This window comes from Nannospalax galili, unplaced genomic scaffold (genome assembly GCF_000622305.1).
Source record: "Nannospalax galili isolate Female #2095 unplaced genomic scaffold, S.galili_v1.0 scaffold300, whole genome shotgun sequence".
Lineage (NCBI taxonomy): Eukaryota > Metazoa > Chordata > Mammalia > Rodentia > Spalacidae > Nannospalax > Nannospalax galili.
The window spans coordinates 3598299-3613477 of record NW_008347322.1 but is presented as its reverse complement, the minus strand read 5'-3'; the positions used below and the strand labels follow the sequence as shown (position 1 = coordinate 3613477).

Below are 15179 nucleotides of genomic sequence, written 5' to 3'. Positions count from 1 at the left end.
CAGTGACCAAAGTCCGTTAGCAGGAGAGTTGATGGATAAATCGGGGTGTCATGATATAACGTGAATGCTGAGTACATCTCAGCTGCAGGTAACAACACTGGGTCTTTGAATCTTGTTGAACAGAAAGATGCAGGAAGCAGCAACTGGGCAGGGTTAGGCTGGATCTAATGACTGGAAAAGGCCTGTGGGTGTTGGCAATGGTCAGTTTCTTGAACTAGGTAATAGTTAGGTGGCTCTTGTTTTTAAATTATGAAATGGTACGTTTGTGGCTTTTGTATATTCTATGGAGAGATGCTCAGCAGTTAAGAGCACTGGCTGCTCTTCCAGAGGACCTACGTTCGGTTCCCAGGACCCACAAAGGGACTAAGAAATAGTCTTTAACTCCAGTTTCAGGAAATAGCCTACGCCCTCTTCTGGCTTCCTCAGGCATTGCATGACACTGGTACATTTGCATACATGCAGTCAAAACACTCGTACTTTGTCCTAGTTTGTTTCTCCGTTGCTGTGACAAAACACTCTGACCACTACCAACCTGGGGAAGAAAGGCTTTATCCAGCTTACATCTCTGTCACAGTTCTTCAGGGAGTCTAACGTAGGAACTCAGGGCAGGAACCTGGAGGCAGGAGGGAGCACAGGCCATGGAGGAATGCTGCTTTACTGGCTTACTCCCCTGGCCCCTGCTTAGCCTACTTTCTTATACAACATAGGCCCACCTGCCCAGGGGTGGCACCACCCACAGTGGACTGGGCCCTCCCACATCACTCATCAATCAAGAAGATGCCCCACAGACATGGCCACAGGCCAGTCCAATGAAGGCAGTTTCCCAATTGAGGCTTCCTCGACCCAGGTGTGTCAAGTTGACACAAGCTATCCAACACATACATGAAATTAAAATTTTAATAAATGTACTTAAAAAATAGAATAGCCTTAATAAAAATGAAAAGACAAAAGTCTTAGCTGGGTATGGTGATACATACTTGTAATCCCAGGCATTGGAAGACTGAGGCAGAAAGATCAGGTCTTCAAGGCTAGCCTCAGGTACATAGTGAGTTGAGGCCTAGTACCAACCAAAAAAAGACTTGTAGCTTCCTCTCACAGAGGCTTCATGTTCTCCTGAGCTCTGGGAAGTCTTGGGCCTCCAGGAAGCTCTGTCAGCTCCCAAGTCTGTTCCTGAACGAGCTCTGCTTGTCTCCCGACCCGGCCCAGGTACAGCGGAACTGCTGCCTGACCCTCTGTAACTTCAGCATCCCTGAGGAGCTAGAGTTCCAGTACCGGCGGGTCAACGAGCTCCTGCTCAGCATCCTCAACCCCACCCGGCAGGATGAGTCCATCCAGCGCATTGCTGTGCACCTGTGCAATGCCCTCGTCTGCCAGGTGGACAATGACCATAAGGAGGCCGTGGGCAAGATGGGCTTTGTCGTGGTATGTGTTGGCAGCTGCCTGCCTGCCTGCTTCTATGGGAGCCCTCCCCTGTCATCCTGTCATATTTTACAACTCTACTGTGAGTGAGGGCCTCAGAGGAGGACCTGGAGCCGGAGGTAGGAGTGGGTGGGCAGAGGGTGTTGCTGAAGCATGAAGGCTTTAGGGTAGACCAAAGGAAGCACATCTTTTCTCTTTTCCTTCCTTTTTTGGGGGGGAAGGGCAAGAGAGAGGCTTGAGAGCGATTGAACCCAGGGCCTTGCATATGCTAGGCAAGTGTTCTACCACTGAGCTACACTTAAACCCTTGGAAGAGTTTCTTAATGACAACTGTTGCTTATGACTGCATAGACTTCTCCCTCATCTTCTAACCTCCTCCATTCAGCCCCCACTCAGTAAGCTCTATAGGGAGACTCAGGGCTGGCCCGCAGCACTTCCTAGACTAGCTCAAGGGACAAGGATGAGGTAGGAATTAAAGAGCATGCATCGCCCCCCTCACTTTATCACTGAGGAAGCACACCCCATAGCAAGGAAGGGCTTTGCCAGTGCCATCACCCAAGTGCCAAGGGTCTGTCCTTGAACACCTTGGGACAGTGTCCTGAGAAGCTGTGTAGAACGGGCACTGTCGGGCTGTATCCCCTGAGGCTACCAGGCTCCCTCTAGGCCAGGGCTCCTGGGCTATGAGGTGCCCTGGCCTCCAGCAGCCTCTCTCCCCAGACTCTCTCCTCTGCCCACAGACCATGTTGAAGCTGATCCAAAAGAAACTGCTGGATAAGACGGTAAGCAGAGTCTCTGCACACTCTGTCCTCACCCCAGCCCCAGCGGCTTCTCTGCTGGGGCCAGCTGTGTGTCCTTGGGAGACATGGCTGAGCTGAGCCTCCCCCACAGTGTGACCAGGTCATGGAGTTCTCCTGGAGCGCCCTGTGGAACATCACAGACGAGACACCTGACAACTGTGAGATGTTCCTTAACTTCAATGGCATGAAGCTCTTTCTTGACTGCCTGAAGGTAGGTCCAGCCTGGGCTACCACCCCACATGCCCTTACCCCACATCCACAGGTTGCCACCCCACTCTGCAGTCACCACTCTACCCTGCAGGCTGCCACCCTAACCTGTGAGCCATCCTGACTCTGGCTCCCACTGGCCAATACCTCAGCACCCACACAGACCTCCCACAGGCACACAGGACATGAATGACTCAGGTTTTGCCCCTCGGCCCCCGCCCCTCATGGCATTTGCTGTTAACAGAGCCTCTCCTCAGCCATGCCACGTAGCTGCCAAGGGACCCCAGCTCCTATTCTCAGCAGTCTCGACTGCCCAGCATTCAGTCTCCTGCTAGCTAGACACAGTCTTCCCAGTAGGTAGGCCTGCTGTTCTAGAACAGACCCTGTGTTCCTGCTCAGGCTTCTGAAGGGTCCCCACACAGGACTGTCCTGAGCTGAGGCAAGTAGAACCGCAGTATCAGCTCTCCACAGCCTCTAGGAAGTGCGATCTTCTTGCTCCCCGTCTTGTGTGCCCAGGCTCTGCCATGGAAGCACTGGAAAGTGGGGGTAGCTGACTGTGCCCCTCCTTTGACTAGATGGAATGGTTAGGTGCCCAGAAAGCTTTCAGGGTAACAATAAGAGGCTAAGCCATTGGGCACAAAGGCCCACACGACTCTCATTTTACCAGGAATTCCCAGAGAAGCAGGAACTGCACCGGAATATGCTGGGACTGCTGGGGAATGTGGCGGAGGTGAGGGAGTTGCGGCCTCAGCTGATGACCTCCCAGTTCATCAGCGTCTTCAGGTTGGTGCTTCTTGCTTTGGCTGCCAGGATGCTCAGAGCAGTAGTCTGTATGTAGTGGCCACAGCTACTCTTAGTCCAGGTTTCTCTGTTAATAATGCCTTCTCTCTGTAATGCTTTTCTTACTCTGTCAACCTCCCAAAAATGGCAGTAACTTCAAATCCCTTTTTGAGGGACTCTGAGTATAATGACAAGTGGCTGGATGTGGTGGCACATGCCTGTAATCCCTGCACTTGGGGGTTAGAAGCAAGAGGAGCCTTGACTACATAGCAAGTTTGGTCAGCCTGGGCTACATAAGACCCTGCCTTTAAAAAATAAATAAATAAATAAAGACCTAAGTAACAAGATGGCTGAGCCTGGTGGTCATACCTGTGATCCCAGCACTCGGGAGGCTGAGACGGGGATGATAGTGATAGCACCTCCATACCCAGTGTCACACATCGAGTGTGAGATGAATTTTCCTGTCTTCTTCCTGACAGCAACCTGCTGGAGAGTAAGGCTGATGGCATCGAGGTTTCCTACAATGCCTGTGGCGTCCTCTCCCACATCATGTTTGATGGGCCTGAGGCCTGGGGTGTCTGTGAACCCCAGCGGGCAGAGGTAGAGGAGCGCATGTGGGTGGCTATCCAGAGCTGGGACATCAACTCCCGAAGGAATATCAACTACAGGTGTGGGCGTGGACAGAGGTGGGCGGCGCTCGTCACCACGTGTATGGCTAGAGCTTGTCCCCGCTCCTGTCCTCTGAAGGCCCTCGCTCTCACTCACTGGACCCAGTATGCTGGACCAGGGCCACCTGTGTGATGGGGTATGAGTCCTAGTTATCAGCACCTCTGTGCCCAAGGCCTGTGTTTACACATGCTTGATTCAAGGAGAAATGCACATGATCACTGTAATGGTGCCCCTGGCACCGGGCTGGCCTCGGTTCTCACTGTACTGTGACTGGTTATGGTCACCAGGTCCTGTCTTCCTCACCGCCCTGTGGAAGCTGCTTTCTTCCTTCTCGCCCTGATGTGTAGCTGGTCATTTAAGCTAATAAGTCACTGGGAGGATGGATTTGGGCCCCGGCTCCAGGTTCCTGGGAAAGAAACTCAATTGCAGGCCCCTCATGAGGCTTCAAAAAATATTTTATTATCTTTATGTGTATGAGTGTATTGCTTGCATGTATGTAAGTGCACCTGTGTCATGTGTCATGTGATGCCTGTGGAGGTCAGAATAGGGTGTCAGAGTCCCCTGGAACTGGAGTTACGGACACTTGCTAGCTGCCACATGGGTGTTGGGAATTGAACCTGGGTCCTCTACAAGAGCAACCAGTGCTCTTAACCACTGAGCCATCTCTCCAGCCCCCCTCATGAGACTTTGTCCGGTTTTGAGATTTGGGGCTCTGAATTGCAGGCTGTCCTATCCCCTGTTCCCAGGCACCCCCCAACTGGCTCCTCCAGGTGCTGAGATCAGCAGCAATCTGGCCCCATCAGGCCCTTCCTGCCTCAAGCTGCTGCTCTTGCTTTCATTTCTCCTGAGGGGACCCACAGTGGGACCCTCTGCATCCCGCATACCTGCCCTTCCTGCCCCTAGGGAGGTTGGGGTGGGGGGAGACACAAGCTTCCCCAGTCTCAAAGATGATGGGATTGCTCTCTCTGCAGGTCCTTTGAGCCCATCCTCCGCCTCCTTCCCCAGGGCATCTCTCCTGTCAGCCAGCACTGGGCCACCTGGGCCCTGTACAACCTGGTGTCTGTCTACCGTAAGTGCTCACCTGCTGTCAGCTGAACAGTGTGCCCGCAGGACACTGGCACCCAGCTGAACACAAAGAGTTGCTGTTGGCCTTGTGCCTCAGAGCAAGAGGGATGCTGGGGTGATGGCTGGCCCCACTGCACCAGTGTGGCTTCCCTAATGCCTCCTGTCTGCCCTTTGAGTGAACTTTTGTCTCCCTGTGCCTGCAGGGCAGAACAACACCCATGGTTCCAGCCTGGGTGGTCACCACAATCACCAGATGGTGTTTTATTAGCAATTCCATAAATAGAGGTCGCTGGCCTGGGGAACTGGAGAATCAGGGTCCAGGGCTGAGTGAGAGAACTAGATCTGGACTAAGACCTCAGGACCACCCTGCCTCAGGTCCCTGGTAGGGATGAAATTTCCCATAGGACAAACTGGGAAATGTAGCAACTTGGAACCAAGTAGGGAAGGCTCTCTCCCAAGGACTAGCCCTTGCCACCTAGGTAGACCCAGGAGGCTGGCAGTCAGCTTGCCCCCTACTCCTAGTAGTGCCCCCACTCTTCAGGCATCCCTCTTTGGGTGTCCCAGAAGCAAGGGAAGGTGTCTAGGGCACAGGCTGGTAGAAGGCTACCCGTCCTCAGCTACCTGCTACCTTACAGCTGACAAGTACTGCCCCCTGCTGATCAAAGAAGGTGGGATGCCCCTGCTGAGGGATGTGATTAAGATGGCTGCTGCCCGGCAGGAGACCAAGGAGATGGCCCGGTAAGAGACAAGCCGTGTGTTCCAGCTGGTGGACAAGGGTACAGTGGGAATGGCCAGAGTTCCAGGGCCACTCAAGGTTGAGTCACATAGACATGGGTGTGTGCCATTTCACCCACAGAAGGCAGGAGATGAGAGGCTCAAGCTGCTGATGGAGCAAATTTGCTTATTTGTAATCCTTGCTTCCTTTGATTCCCAACCAGCTCCCTCCTTGGCAGTGGCCATCAGCAAGAACTCTGCATTCTTTTTTTCCAGTTATTCCAATGAAAGAGGAACATTTAGAGGCTACGTGGGGCAGAGTGCTAGTTTCTCTGAATGCAAATATGAAGGTTATAGGGGAAGAATTGCTCTATTGGGCTGAGAATGAAGCTTGGTGGTACAGCACTTGCCTAGCATATGCAAGGCCCCATCCCTAGCACATACACACACCACACAGATACATGCACACAGACACACCACACATCATCAGTGTGAAGGTCAGGGGCATGGCAGCGTCCTCACTGGCCTTTTGTTTCTGTGTGGGATTCAGTGTTGGGTCTAAAACACCAGTTCTGACTTAGCCCCTGATGTGTGTACCTGGACTTCCGTGCCACAGGCCAGAATCAAAGTAATGACCTTCCTCTCTTGGTTCTATTCTGGAAGGGAGAGCACCCAGGCCTTCCCTCATGACCTTTGTCACAACTCTGAACATGTGTAACCTTGGGCTCAGAGCACCCCCACTGTGCCCTCATGGGCTGGAGCCGTCAGCTGGCCCTGCCATTGTTTCTGATGAAAGGCATCACTTCTACACTAAATGACAGATTGGTCTGAGCTGGAGAAAAGTGTCAGGAGGGACCCTCAGACTGAATCTCCCTCAGGAGTCCCAGGAAAGTGCTAGAACCGAACAGGCCTCATCCCAGGGGTTTTCTTTTCTAATAGGCCTAGGGCTGTCCCTGGTAAACAGAGTTCCCGAGAAGCTTGAGAATCCCTAGGTGGGTCTGGTCAGTGAGGTACCTCAGTACCCTGAGGCCTGAGCCAGCAGATCTGACATCGAGGCTTGGGTTGTCCTGGAACAGGCAGGAGCACTCAGCATGCCCAGAGCTCTCTGGCCCACTCTGGGCATTTCCTTGTAAAAGGGCCTGGGTATACCCCTTTGGTACACGGAGGCTGCAGTGAACCCTCCAGCCCAGAGGCTTCATGTCGACTAGACTGGCAGGCAGTACAAGGTCCAAGATGATTTCTAGCAACAGTGGGCAGCAGTTCCAGGAGGCAGGCTGAGCTGGGGCACTGAGTCCTGACTGCCACAGGACAGCAGGCCCTGGATCCAGCATGGCTTTCTTGCTCCAGGCATGAATCTGTTCTGTATGACTGTGACATACGTTTGGTGACCCCTAGTGGCTTGTGGAGAGAGGAAGGGCCAGTGTGCAGGGAAGATGCTTAAGACCAGTGGGTTTGGGAGCTGAGACCTGAGCTGCTGGTAGAACCTACTGCCCTGAGCTGAGGGTAGAGTATGGGGCATGGGAAGATGGGCAGACATCCCATTTGGTGTCGGGTTCTCTCAGGTTGGTTAAGCAACTACTGATCCCCCAGAGGAGCGGCTCTGCTAGCCCACCCTCCGATGTTCTCTCCTTGTTGTATCCAGCAAGGTGATTGAGCACTGCGGTAACTTTAGAGAGGAGAACATGGACACGTCCAGATAGAGGCCTCCACCCACGGCCACAGTGCTTGGACCAGAGGCCCAGAGGAAGCGCTGCAGGCCCAGTGGGCAGACCCCTTCCGGAGCCTCCCACAGGATGAGACAGAGGGACTTTTGCACAACCGACGCTTTTCCTTAACATTAGTGAGATATATATATATTATATATATATATTTTTTTTGGTTAGGAAGTGTGAAGTTTTGTGTGTATGATTTCTGTACAAAAGCAAAAGCAGTCTCCCGAGTCTTTGCCGCTCCCTTGGCCATTCTCAGCCCACCTCCCAGCCTTCAAGGCCGCCACACTCGCTCCTGCCCCAGCCAGGCTTGCCTCTGACGCTGTGAGTGTCCAGTCCCTTCCCATGAGCTCAGACCCTGGCCTGGCTTCTCTCTGTCCTGGTTGGAGCAGGCTCTTACCACACCCTCAACATCTCCCACCCCCACCCCCCCCAAGCTCCACATCTGGGCTCCCGGGTGAGGCTGATGGGGTTTGGGGATTGAGACTAACCCCACTGGGTCTCCCAGAAGCCTTGGTGCTCCGGGCTGTGGGCCATCTGGGGCTAGAGACTGAGCCATCCCAGGCCTTGAGCCCCTGCTCTAGAGAACCATGGAAGTACAGGGCTCCAGTTGGCCCACTGCTCTCTGGCCGGGCCTGCCTGCGGCCATGCTGCTATGGAGGCTGCCTGAGTCTCCCTCAGGCCCCAGGCTGTTGAAGGCCCCAGCCCAGGGGTGGTCAGAGCTCAGGGGCAGTCCACTGCCCCTTCCGCCAAATGCCCCCACCTACCCCCAGCCTTCCCCAACTTTCTGGGCAGGGTCTTGCTCTGTAGTCCTCATCAGGCCACACCCAGGTGCACAGGCACTCCCACCAGCAGAACTGAGCCCACCCCGCTACCCAGAAGTCGCCATAGCTGCCTCCCTCCGAAGGCAGGAGATCCCTAGACAGTCACAGTGGCAGTGGGCTGCACCTCTAGACCAGCACTTGGACAGCCCTCTGCTCCTCCAGCACACTCAGGCTGTCCCCCGGACGCTGCTGCACTGTGTCACAGGCACTGTGACAGCAGCTGTCTCCAGACATCTCGACCCTTGCTGCACCTTTCACTGCTTTTCATGGGACATGGGGCTGCTGAGGAGGCCAGTGCCAAGAAGCAGGCCTGGGAAGCAGAGCTGACCCTAGAGACAGCCTTCCGTGTGGCTTTTTACTCCCTCGTCCCTCCCCGGGCCTGTTTTTGGATTTTCCTGGCATGTCCATCTCCATGCAGAAGGGGCAACCGGCCTCACTTGAGGAACCTGTCCCCCTGGCCAGAGGGCTTAGCTATGTGCTTTCCCATGCCATGCAGCAGAGGGGCAACCTCAGCCCAGCCCCTCCCTACCATCCCAGGCCTTTCGGCCCAGCCAGACCCTGAGCAGAGTTCACACCCCATTGCTTTACTACCTGGGGCCTGGGGAAATGTCTGTACTTTGGGATGTCACAGAAATACATTTTTGTGCAAAGTGCAGAGGAATGAAGTGTCTTTTGTGGATGGGATGGGGATGCTGACTGGGGGGGGGGGCTGGTAGGAAAGGGGTTGGGGGACCCCAGCAAGAGGAGCCTGGTGTATGGGTGGTTCAAAAACCCACAGGCTTTTTGGTGGGTTTATGTACCTGCATACAGGCTGGGAACAGACTGAGGTGAGTATGTCTTTGTAACACCTTTCACATCTCTGTGACTAGACACCGAGATCACTGCCAGCCACAGACCAGCAGAGCCCCTGCCAGGATGGCACTGCTGGGAGATGCACGTGGTAGACGGATGCTCACAGCCCTGTGAAACAAAGGAAGGGAAAGGTGCCTCCTGCAGGCTGCTAGGAACGGGGCAGTGGCTCAGGAGACTGGTGGGTGCTGAGCAGCGTCCTGCAAGATTGAGGGAAGAGCTGACACAGTATCTCCCACACATCCGAGCTAAACCCAGCAGAGAGATGGAGCCTGCTAAGCCTGGCCCTAGAGCATTTGGGGAAAGCATCCCATCAGAGGATCCTGTCAGGGGAACAGGGAAACAGCCCTTGGGGTGGCAGCAGGGTAAGGAACATGGGGTTGTAGACTGGCTAAGTGGCTGGGAACAAACCTGAGGTGACCAGAGTCAAGCTTTGCCTGGAACAACAGCCCCGTATTACCCATTTCCTAGTGCAACTCAGCAGTGCTCACGCCTTCTGAGCTTCCTGAATGGATAATAAACTACACGGTCAGCTTCCCTCCAGACTACAGAGAGGGTGCGGGTGGGAGCACCAGGACCAGACCAAACATTCCTGGGAGCTGGTGTTCTGACTATAGCCTCAGTGGGATAGATGCCCCCACTTCCCCCTAAGCAGAGCCCACACCTTAGTCACCCTGGATGAGAGGCCCCTGCCACTGGGGACCCACTGGGCCTGGGCAGAAGAGGAATCAGATACAGGAGGTTTGCCCTTGAATCTTGGTGGGTCATCCAACTCTGAGAGGAAACAGGAGAGCCTGACAGGTCCTGCCATCACAGCTGGTGCTGCAGAAACCTCCATCTGTGCGTTGTGGCCTATGCTCCATGTTCCCTGTGTGTTCTGCTTCCTCACAGCCCTCAGGATAACTTCATAGACAGGGACACAGAAGCCACTTCAAAGGCTGAAGTGATGCCTGCCTCTGCCTCAGTACCAGGGCAAAGGAGAGAGCTTGGGCTTCCCAGGTGCACCAAGGCCCCCTGCTCCAGCCCTGGGGCTTGCTGTTTCCTGTGCCTTTTTTTTTTTCCTGGCTTTTTGAGACCGTCTCCCTATAGCCACAGCTGGCCTGGAACTCACTATGTAGACAAGGCTGGCCTTGAATTCACATAGATCTGCCTGCCACTGCCTCCCAAGTGCTGGGATCAAAGGCGTGTGACTGGCCTGTTTTCTTGAATGCTCTGCCTTCTGTTTACCCTGTCACAGCACCTGCTTGCTTCATGGGGCTCATGTTGCTTTGTCTACCTCTCCCGTGGGACTGTGACAATTGTCAGGGCTGTGCTGAGCCTCAGCACATAGCACAGAACCGGTTGCACTCGGACTCTTAGATTTTTCTTTATGTGTATGTGTGTGTGTGTGTGTGTGTGTGTGTGTGTGTGTCTGTGTGAATGTATACCACATGCATGTGAGTGCCTCAGGAGATGGGAAGAGGGCATTGGATCCTCTGGAGCTGGAATTAAAGGTGGGTATGAGCTGCCTGATGTGGGTGCTGTGACATGAGCTCAGGTTTTAAGAGCAGCAAGTACTCTTAACCATTCTGCTACCTGTCCAGCTCACCCATCAAGTGCTCTAATTAAAAACTGGCTCAGAGCCAGGTGTGGTGGCACACACCTTTAACCCCAAGCACTCCGGAGGCAGAGGCAGGCAGGTATCTGAGTTCAAGGCCAGCCTGGTCTACATTGTGAGTTCCAGGACAGCTGGGGCTACAGGGAGACCCTTTCTCAAAATGACCCCCCAAAAAATTGTGGCTCAGGAGGAAAGGGTGCTTGCTGCCAAGCCTGATGAACTGAGTTCAATCCCTAGGACCCACACAGTGGAAGGAGAGAGCCTACTCCTGCAAGTTGTCCTCTGACTTTCATGGGCACCATGTCACACACACCAACATAGACAAATGAATAAATAAATGTAATTTTAAAAAAACTTTAAGCTGCTACATAAGACCTTGTTTCAAAAATTGAAGAGACCTGGGCATGGTGGCGCACGCCTTTAGAACCAGCACTCAGGAGGAGACAGAGGCAGGCAGATCTGTGAGTTTAAGGTAAGCCTAGTCAAATAGCAAGTTCCAGGCCAGCTGGGGCTACAGAGAGACTCTGTCTCAAAAAGACAAAAAAAAATAAATAAAAAATTGACACCTGGGGTTGTCCTTTGACCATACAACACACACACACACACACACACACACACACACACAGAAGTCAGTCCTAGTGGCCTATGCCTTTAATCCCAGTACTCAGGAGGCAGAGGCAGGCAATATCTGTGAGATCTAAGGCAGCCTGGTCTACTTAGTGAGACCCTGTCTCCAAATAAAAAGCTGGGCATTGTGGTGCACGCCTTTAATCCCAGCACTCGGGGACACAGAGGCAGGGATCTCTGTGAGTTCAAGCCTGGTCTACACAGTGAGTTCCAGGCCAGCTGGGGCTACACAGAGACTCTGTGTCAAAACCAAACCAAACCAAGAAACCAAGAATGGTCCGGCTTAGAGTAAGAGACATAGGACGGCCCACATGAGTGTTATTGAAATGCTCTGAGGTGTTTTAGTAGGCTTTTTTTTTTTTTTTTTTTTTTGGTCTTTTTGAGACAGGGTCTCCCTGTAGCCCCAGCTGGCCTGGAACTCAGAGATCCGCCTGTCTCTGCCTCCTGAGTGCTGGGATTAGAGAGTGACCACCACCCCCGGCGTCAAGCTGGACTATTCTTAACCAGAACTTGCACCACAAACCTCCACTTTCTCATCATCCTCTGACAGGCGATGACAAGGCATCTTAGCAGGTACTAGCATCATCATCATCATCATCATCATCCTTTGAATTATGTAGAAACCAGAGGCGCTGGCTCAGCAGTTAAGAGCACTGGCTGCTCTTGCAGAGGACCCAGATTGGATTCCCAGCACCCGCATGGCAGCTAACAACCATCTGTAATTCCAGTTCCAGGGGCTCTAACGCCCTCTTCTGATCTCCACTGGCATTACATGACCATGGGCATTGCATGACACGGGTGCACTTACATATAGGCGATACATTTATGCACATAAAATAAAAAACAAAATATTTAAATAAACAACAGGGAAGGTGTCATCGTGGTGCAACCTGGGGAGGCTCTACCCGCTCCGGACCTCGCCCATTGCACCTGGTCATTTGGCCTCCTACAATCAAAGCATGCGCCAGCGTCCAGGGAACGGTGCGCATGCGCACGACCGCGGGGCGGAGCCATGGACTGCAGGCCAGCTGCACCCGGCTCCCCGCATCGCAAAGTTTACCTGGCCGGTGGGGGCGGGTGTTGACGCTGTGCGCTCCCGGCCCGCCCTCGGCCTCCACCGGCACCTGTTGGCTTGAGGGTCCCCGGGCCGCAGGTCTCACCCAATCCACAGCGTCCTCCAGCCCGCCAGGCCCCGCCTACCTCCCACACCCGCCAATCCCCGGGCGGTCGTGGCCCCGCTCCCTCCGAGGCCCGCCCCTCGGGGCGCTTCTTCCGGGTGGGGCCCGGGGCAGCAGCGATGGCGCCCTGGGCGCTCGTTAGCCCTGGGGTGCTGGTCCGGACCGGGCACACCGTGCTCACCTGGGGGATCACGTTGGTACTCTTCCTGCACGATACCGGTGAGCCGGACCCCGCGGCAGCCCGGGCACACCCGATCCTGCCCGGTCCCCCCGCCAACGCACAGACGTGCCGAGATGCCCTCCCATCTCCACCAGCCCAGGCGCCTTCCGCATCCGCTCGCAGCCTGATACCCAGTTAATTCGTAATGAATCCCAGAATCTCCCTGTCACTGATCGATGTCCCAGCCACCCACAGTCCCATCAAATCCGAGGGCCAACTAGACCCCCATCTCCCCTGACGCTGGACTCCACCCCATTCCAGAAATCGCCTCCCAACCTCTCCTGCTTAGGATTAAGAGGATCAATTAAGTTCAAACACTGACTTCCGCCTCAACACTTACCACCAACCCCAACCTGGGAGCACTAAGTGCCCAAGTCCAGACTCCCCACTCAGGCAAGACAACACCCCTAGAGGGGAAGAGCAGGTCACCCATCTTCCATTCCCATCATGCCCCAGTGCCCCCCCCCCACCTCTGGCTTCCCCAAGCCCCCAGCAGCAGTCTCCAAAACTGTGGCTCCAGCCTCCTCCACTGCCTTTGCTCGGCCTCCTAAAATGTGCTCAGGTTTCCCTATCAGGAAAGAGCTCCCTTCCAAGCCTCCTTCCCGGCACCCTTTCGGCCCAGAAAACCTGAGTTCCTGCACAGCCCAGTCCTACCACCTCCCCAGAATCCTCATTCACGACCTTGGGCTGAAACTCTCTGGGCCCTTCCTAGCCTGTTAGGACTCCCCTCAGCAGCATCTGGACCAATTGGTCCTATTCTCTTTGAGGACCCAGGACTCTTTTTCCCCTCCCTCCTACACCCAGCCCTGCCCTTCTGCTGAGGCCCACCTGGTTCACTGTCCTCTCACCTCCTCAGAGCTGCGGCAATGGGAGGAACAGGGAGAGCTACTCCTGCCCCTCACTTTCCTGCTCCTGGTGCTGGCCTCCTTGTTACTCTATCTGGCTGTGTCACTCATGGACCCCGGCTATGTGAACACTCAGCCTCAGCCTCAGGTAACCAGGGGCCCCTGAGGTCCAAACTCCTCCTTGGGTTAACAGGGAAGTGAGACCCCGGAAATGTGTCTATACCAGGCCCTGTGCGGCAGGGTTTGTGGGGCATCTTGGAGAATCCTCTCGCCAGCCCTTTGTGTTGATCCCACAATAAGGAAATCACCAAGACCCAGTGGCAAAGGCCACCCAGCTTTGCCCAGTGTCCAGTGCTCAAGTCTGTCCACACCTCTGTTCTTCATGGGATGGGCCCCAAGCCCATCACATCCAGAGTAAAACTGGTTCCTGAGGGAGGTGCCCCCGCCCCAGTGTTATTGCCTCCTAGCGAGACCCCCGCCCCAGACCCTCTTTCTCGTTCCCAGGAGTCCAAGGATGAGCAGATGGCCATGGTTCCTCAGGCTATCCCACTTCGGCGATGCAGATATTGCCTAGTGCTGGTAGGTGATACTTTGTGGGAGGGGAAAGGGCACAACTGAGACTACCCTGGCACCCCAGCCTTGCCTCTCCTCTAGGAAGACTTCCCAGATTCAGGACCTGACCCTGACCTTCAGGCCTTTCAGTACAGGGCCCACTGGGGGAAACCAGCATTGAGCCCCAACTCCCCTGTGCCCACAGCAGCCCCTGCGAGCCCGACACTGTCGTGACTGCCGCCGCTGCATCCGTCGCTATGACCACCACTGTCCCTGGATGGAGAACTGCGTAGGCGAACGAAACCACCCACTCTTCGTGGCCTATCTGGTGCTGCAGCTGGTGGTGCTCCTGTGGGGCCTGTACCTGGCATGGTAGGTGCCACCACCACCCAGGCATTGGGGAGTGTGGACAGCATGTCCTCACAGGAGCCAGGACTCCCTGGGACCTACTTAGGAAGGTGGGTCTCCCCTGAACTCCCCTGTCCTATAGGTCTGGCCTCCGGTTCTCCCAGCCCTGGGGGCTGTGGCTGCGCTCCAGCGGGCTCCTGTTTGCCACCTTCCTTCTCCTGTCCTTGTTCTCACTGGTGGTCAGCCTGCTTCTGGCCTCACACCTCTACCTGGTGGCCAGCAACACTACCACATGGGAGTTCATCTCAGCACATCGCATCGCCTACCTCCGCCAGCGCACCAGCAACCCCTTCGACCGTGGTCTGACTCGAAACCTGGTCCACTTCTTCTGTGGCTGGCCCTCCGGGCCCTGGGAGAGCCTCTGGGCTGAGGAGGAGGAGGAGGAGGAGGAGGAAGGCAGCAGCCAGGCTGTCTAGGGTCACCGCTGAGAAAGCTGCCGTTGTGCCTAAAAAGCAGAAGCTGTACCAACCAGGAATCCGCCCTAGAGCACCAGGGCTCCCAGCCCTCAGCAGCAGCAGCCAGAATCCCTGCCTCCCCCAGAGGATGGGGAGGAGGGTGATAAAAGTAGGGGAACCTGGCACAAGGGACCCCAAAGTGCACTTGTATCCACTTGGCTGGACTACCTGTAGTGTAGTTTTATTAATTTAATAGTCTATAAAGTCAAGTATTAAAAGACAAACCATGCCTTGCCATGTGCCCCTTTCTGGTCTTTGTCTTGTT

The 15179-nt window shown here is 54.8% G+C and overlaps 2 protein-coding genes across 5 annotated transcripts in view; both read left to right on the top strand.

The window, feature by feature from the left end:
• Zer1 (zyg-11 related cell cycle regulator) overlaps positions 1-8838 on the top strand; it is a 34780-nt gene extending 25942 nt beyond the window's left edge. For 3 of the 4 annotated variants that reach the window (XM_029568700.1, XM_008843999.3, XM_008843997.3), the window contains exons 9-16: positions 1207-1422; positions 2156-2197; positions 2307-2426; positions 3090-3205; positions 3682-3888; positions 4843-4940; positions 5572-5674; positions 7293-8838. In XM_029568700.1, coding sequence (XP_029424560.1) covers positions 1207-1422; positions 2156-2197; positions 2307-2426; positions 3090-3205; positions 3682-3888; positions 4843-4940; positions 5572-5674; positions 7293-7350 — 960 coding nt within the window. In that variant the 3' untranslated portion in view covers positions 7351-8838. The remainder of the gene's footprint in view (positions 1-1206; positions 1423-2155; positions 2198-2306; positions 2427-3089; positions 3206-3681; positions 3889-4842; positions 4941-5571; positions 5675-7292) is intronic. The other variant, XM_008844000.3, reaches the window with a different exon arrangement.
• Positions 8839-12496: 3658 nt separating this feature from the next.
• Positions 12497-15149, top strand: Zdhhc12 (zinc finger DHHC-type containing 12). The gene is made up of 5 exons (XM_008843995.3): positions 12497-12653; positions 13511-13647; positions 14004-14078; positions 14257-14423; positions 14542-15149. The coding sequence occupies exons 1-5, from the start codon at positions 12554-12556 to the stop codon at positions 14873-14875; spliced, it is 813 nt and encodes a 270-aa protein (XP_008842217.1). The 5' UTR covers positions 12497-12553; the 3' UTR covers positions 14876-15149.
• Positions 15150-15179: the final 30 nt, after the last annotated feature.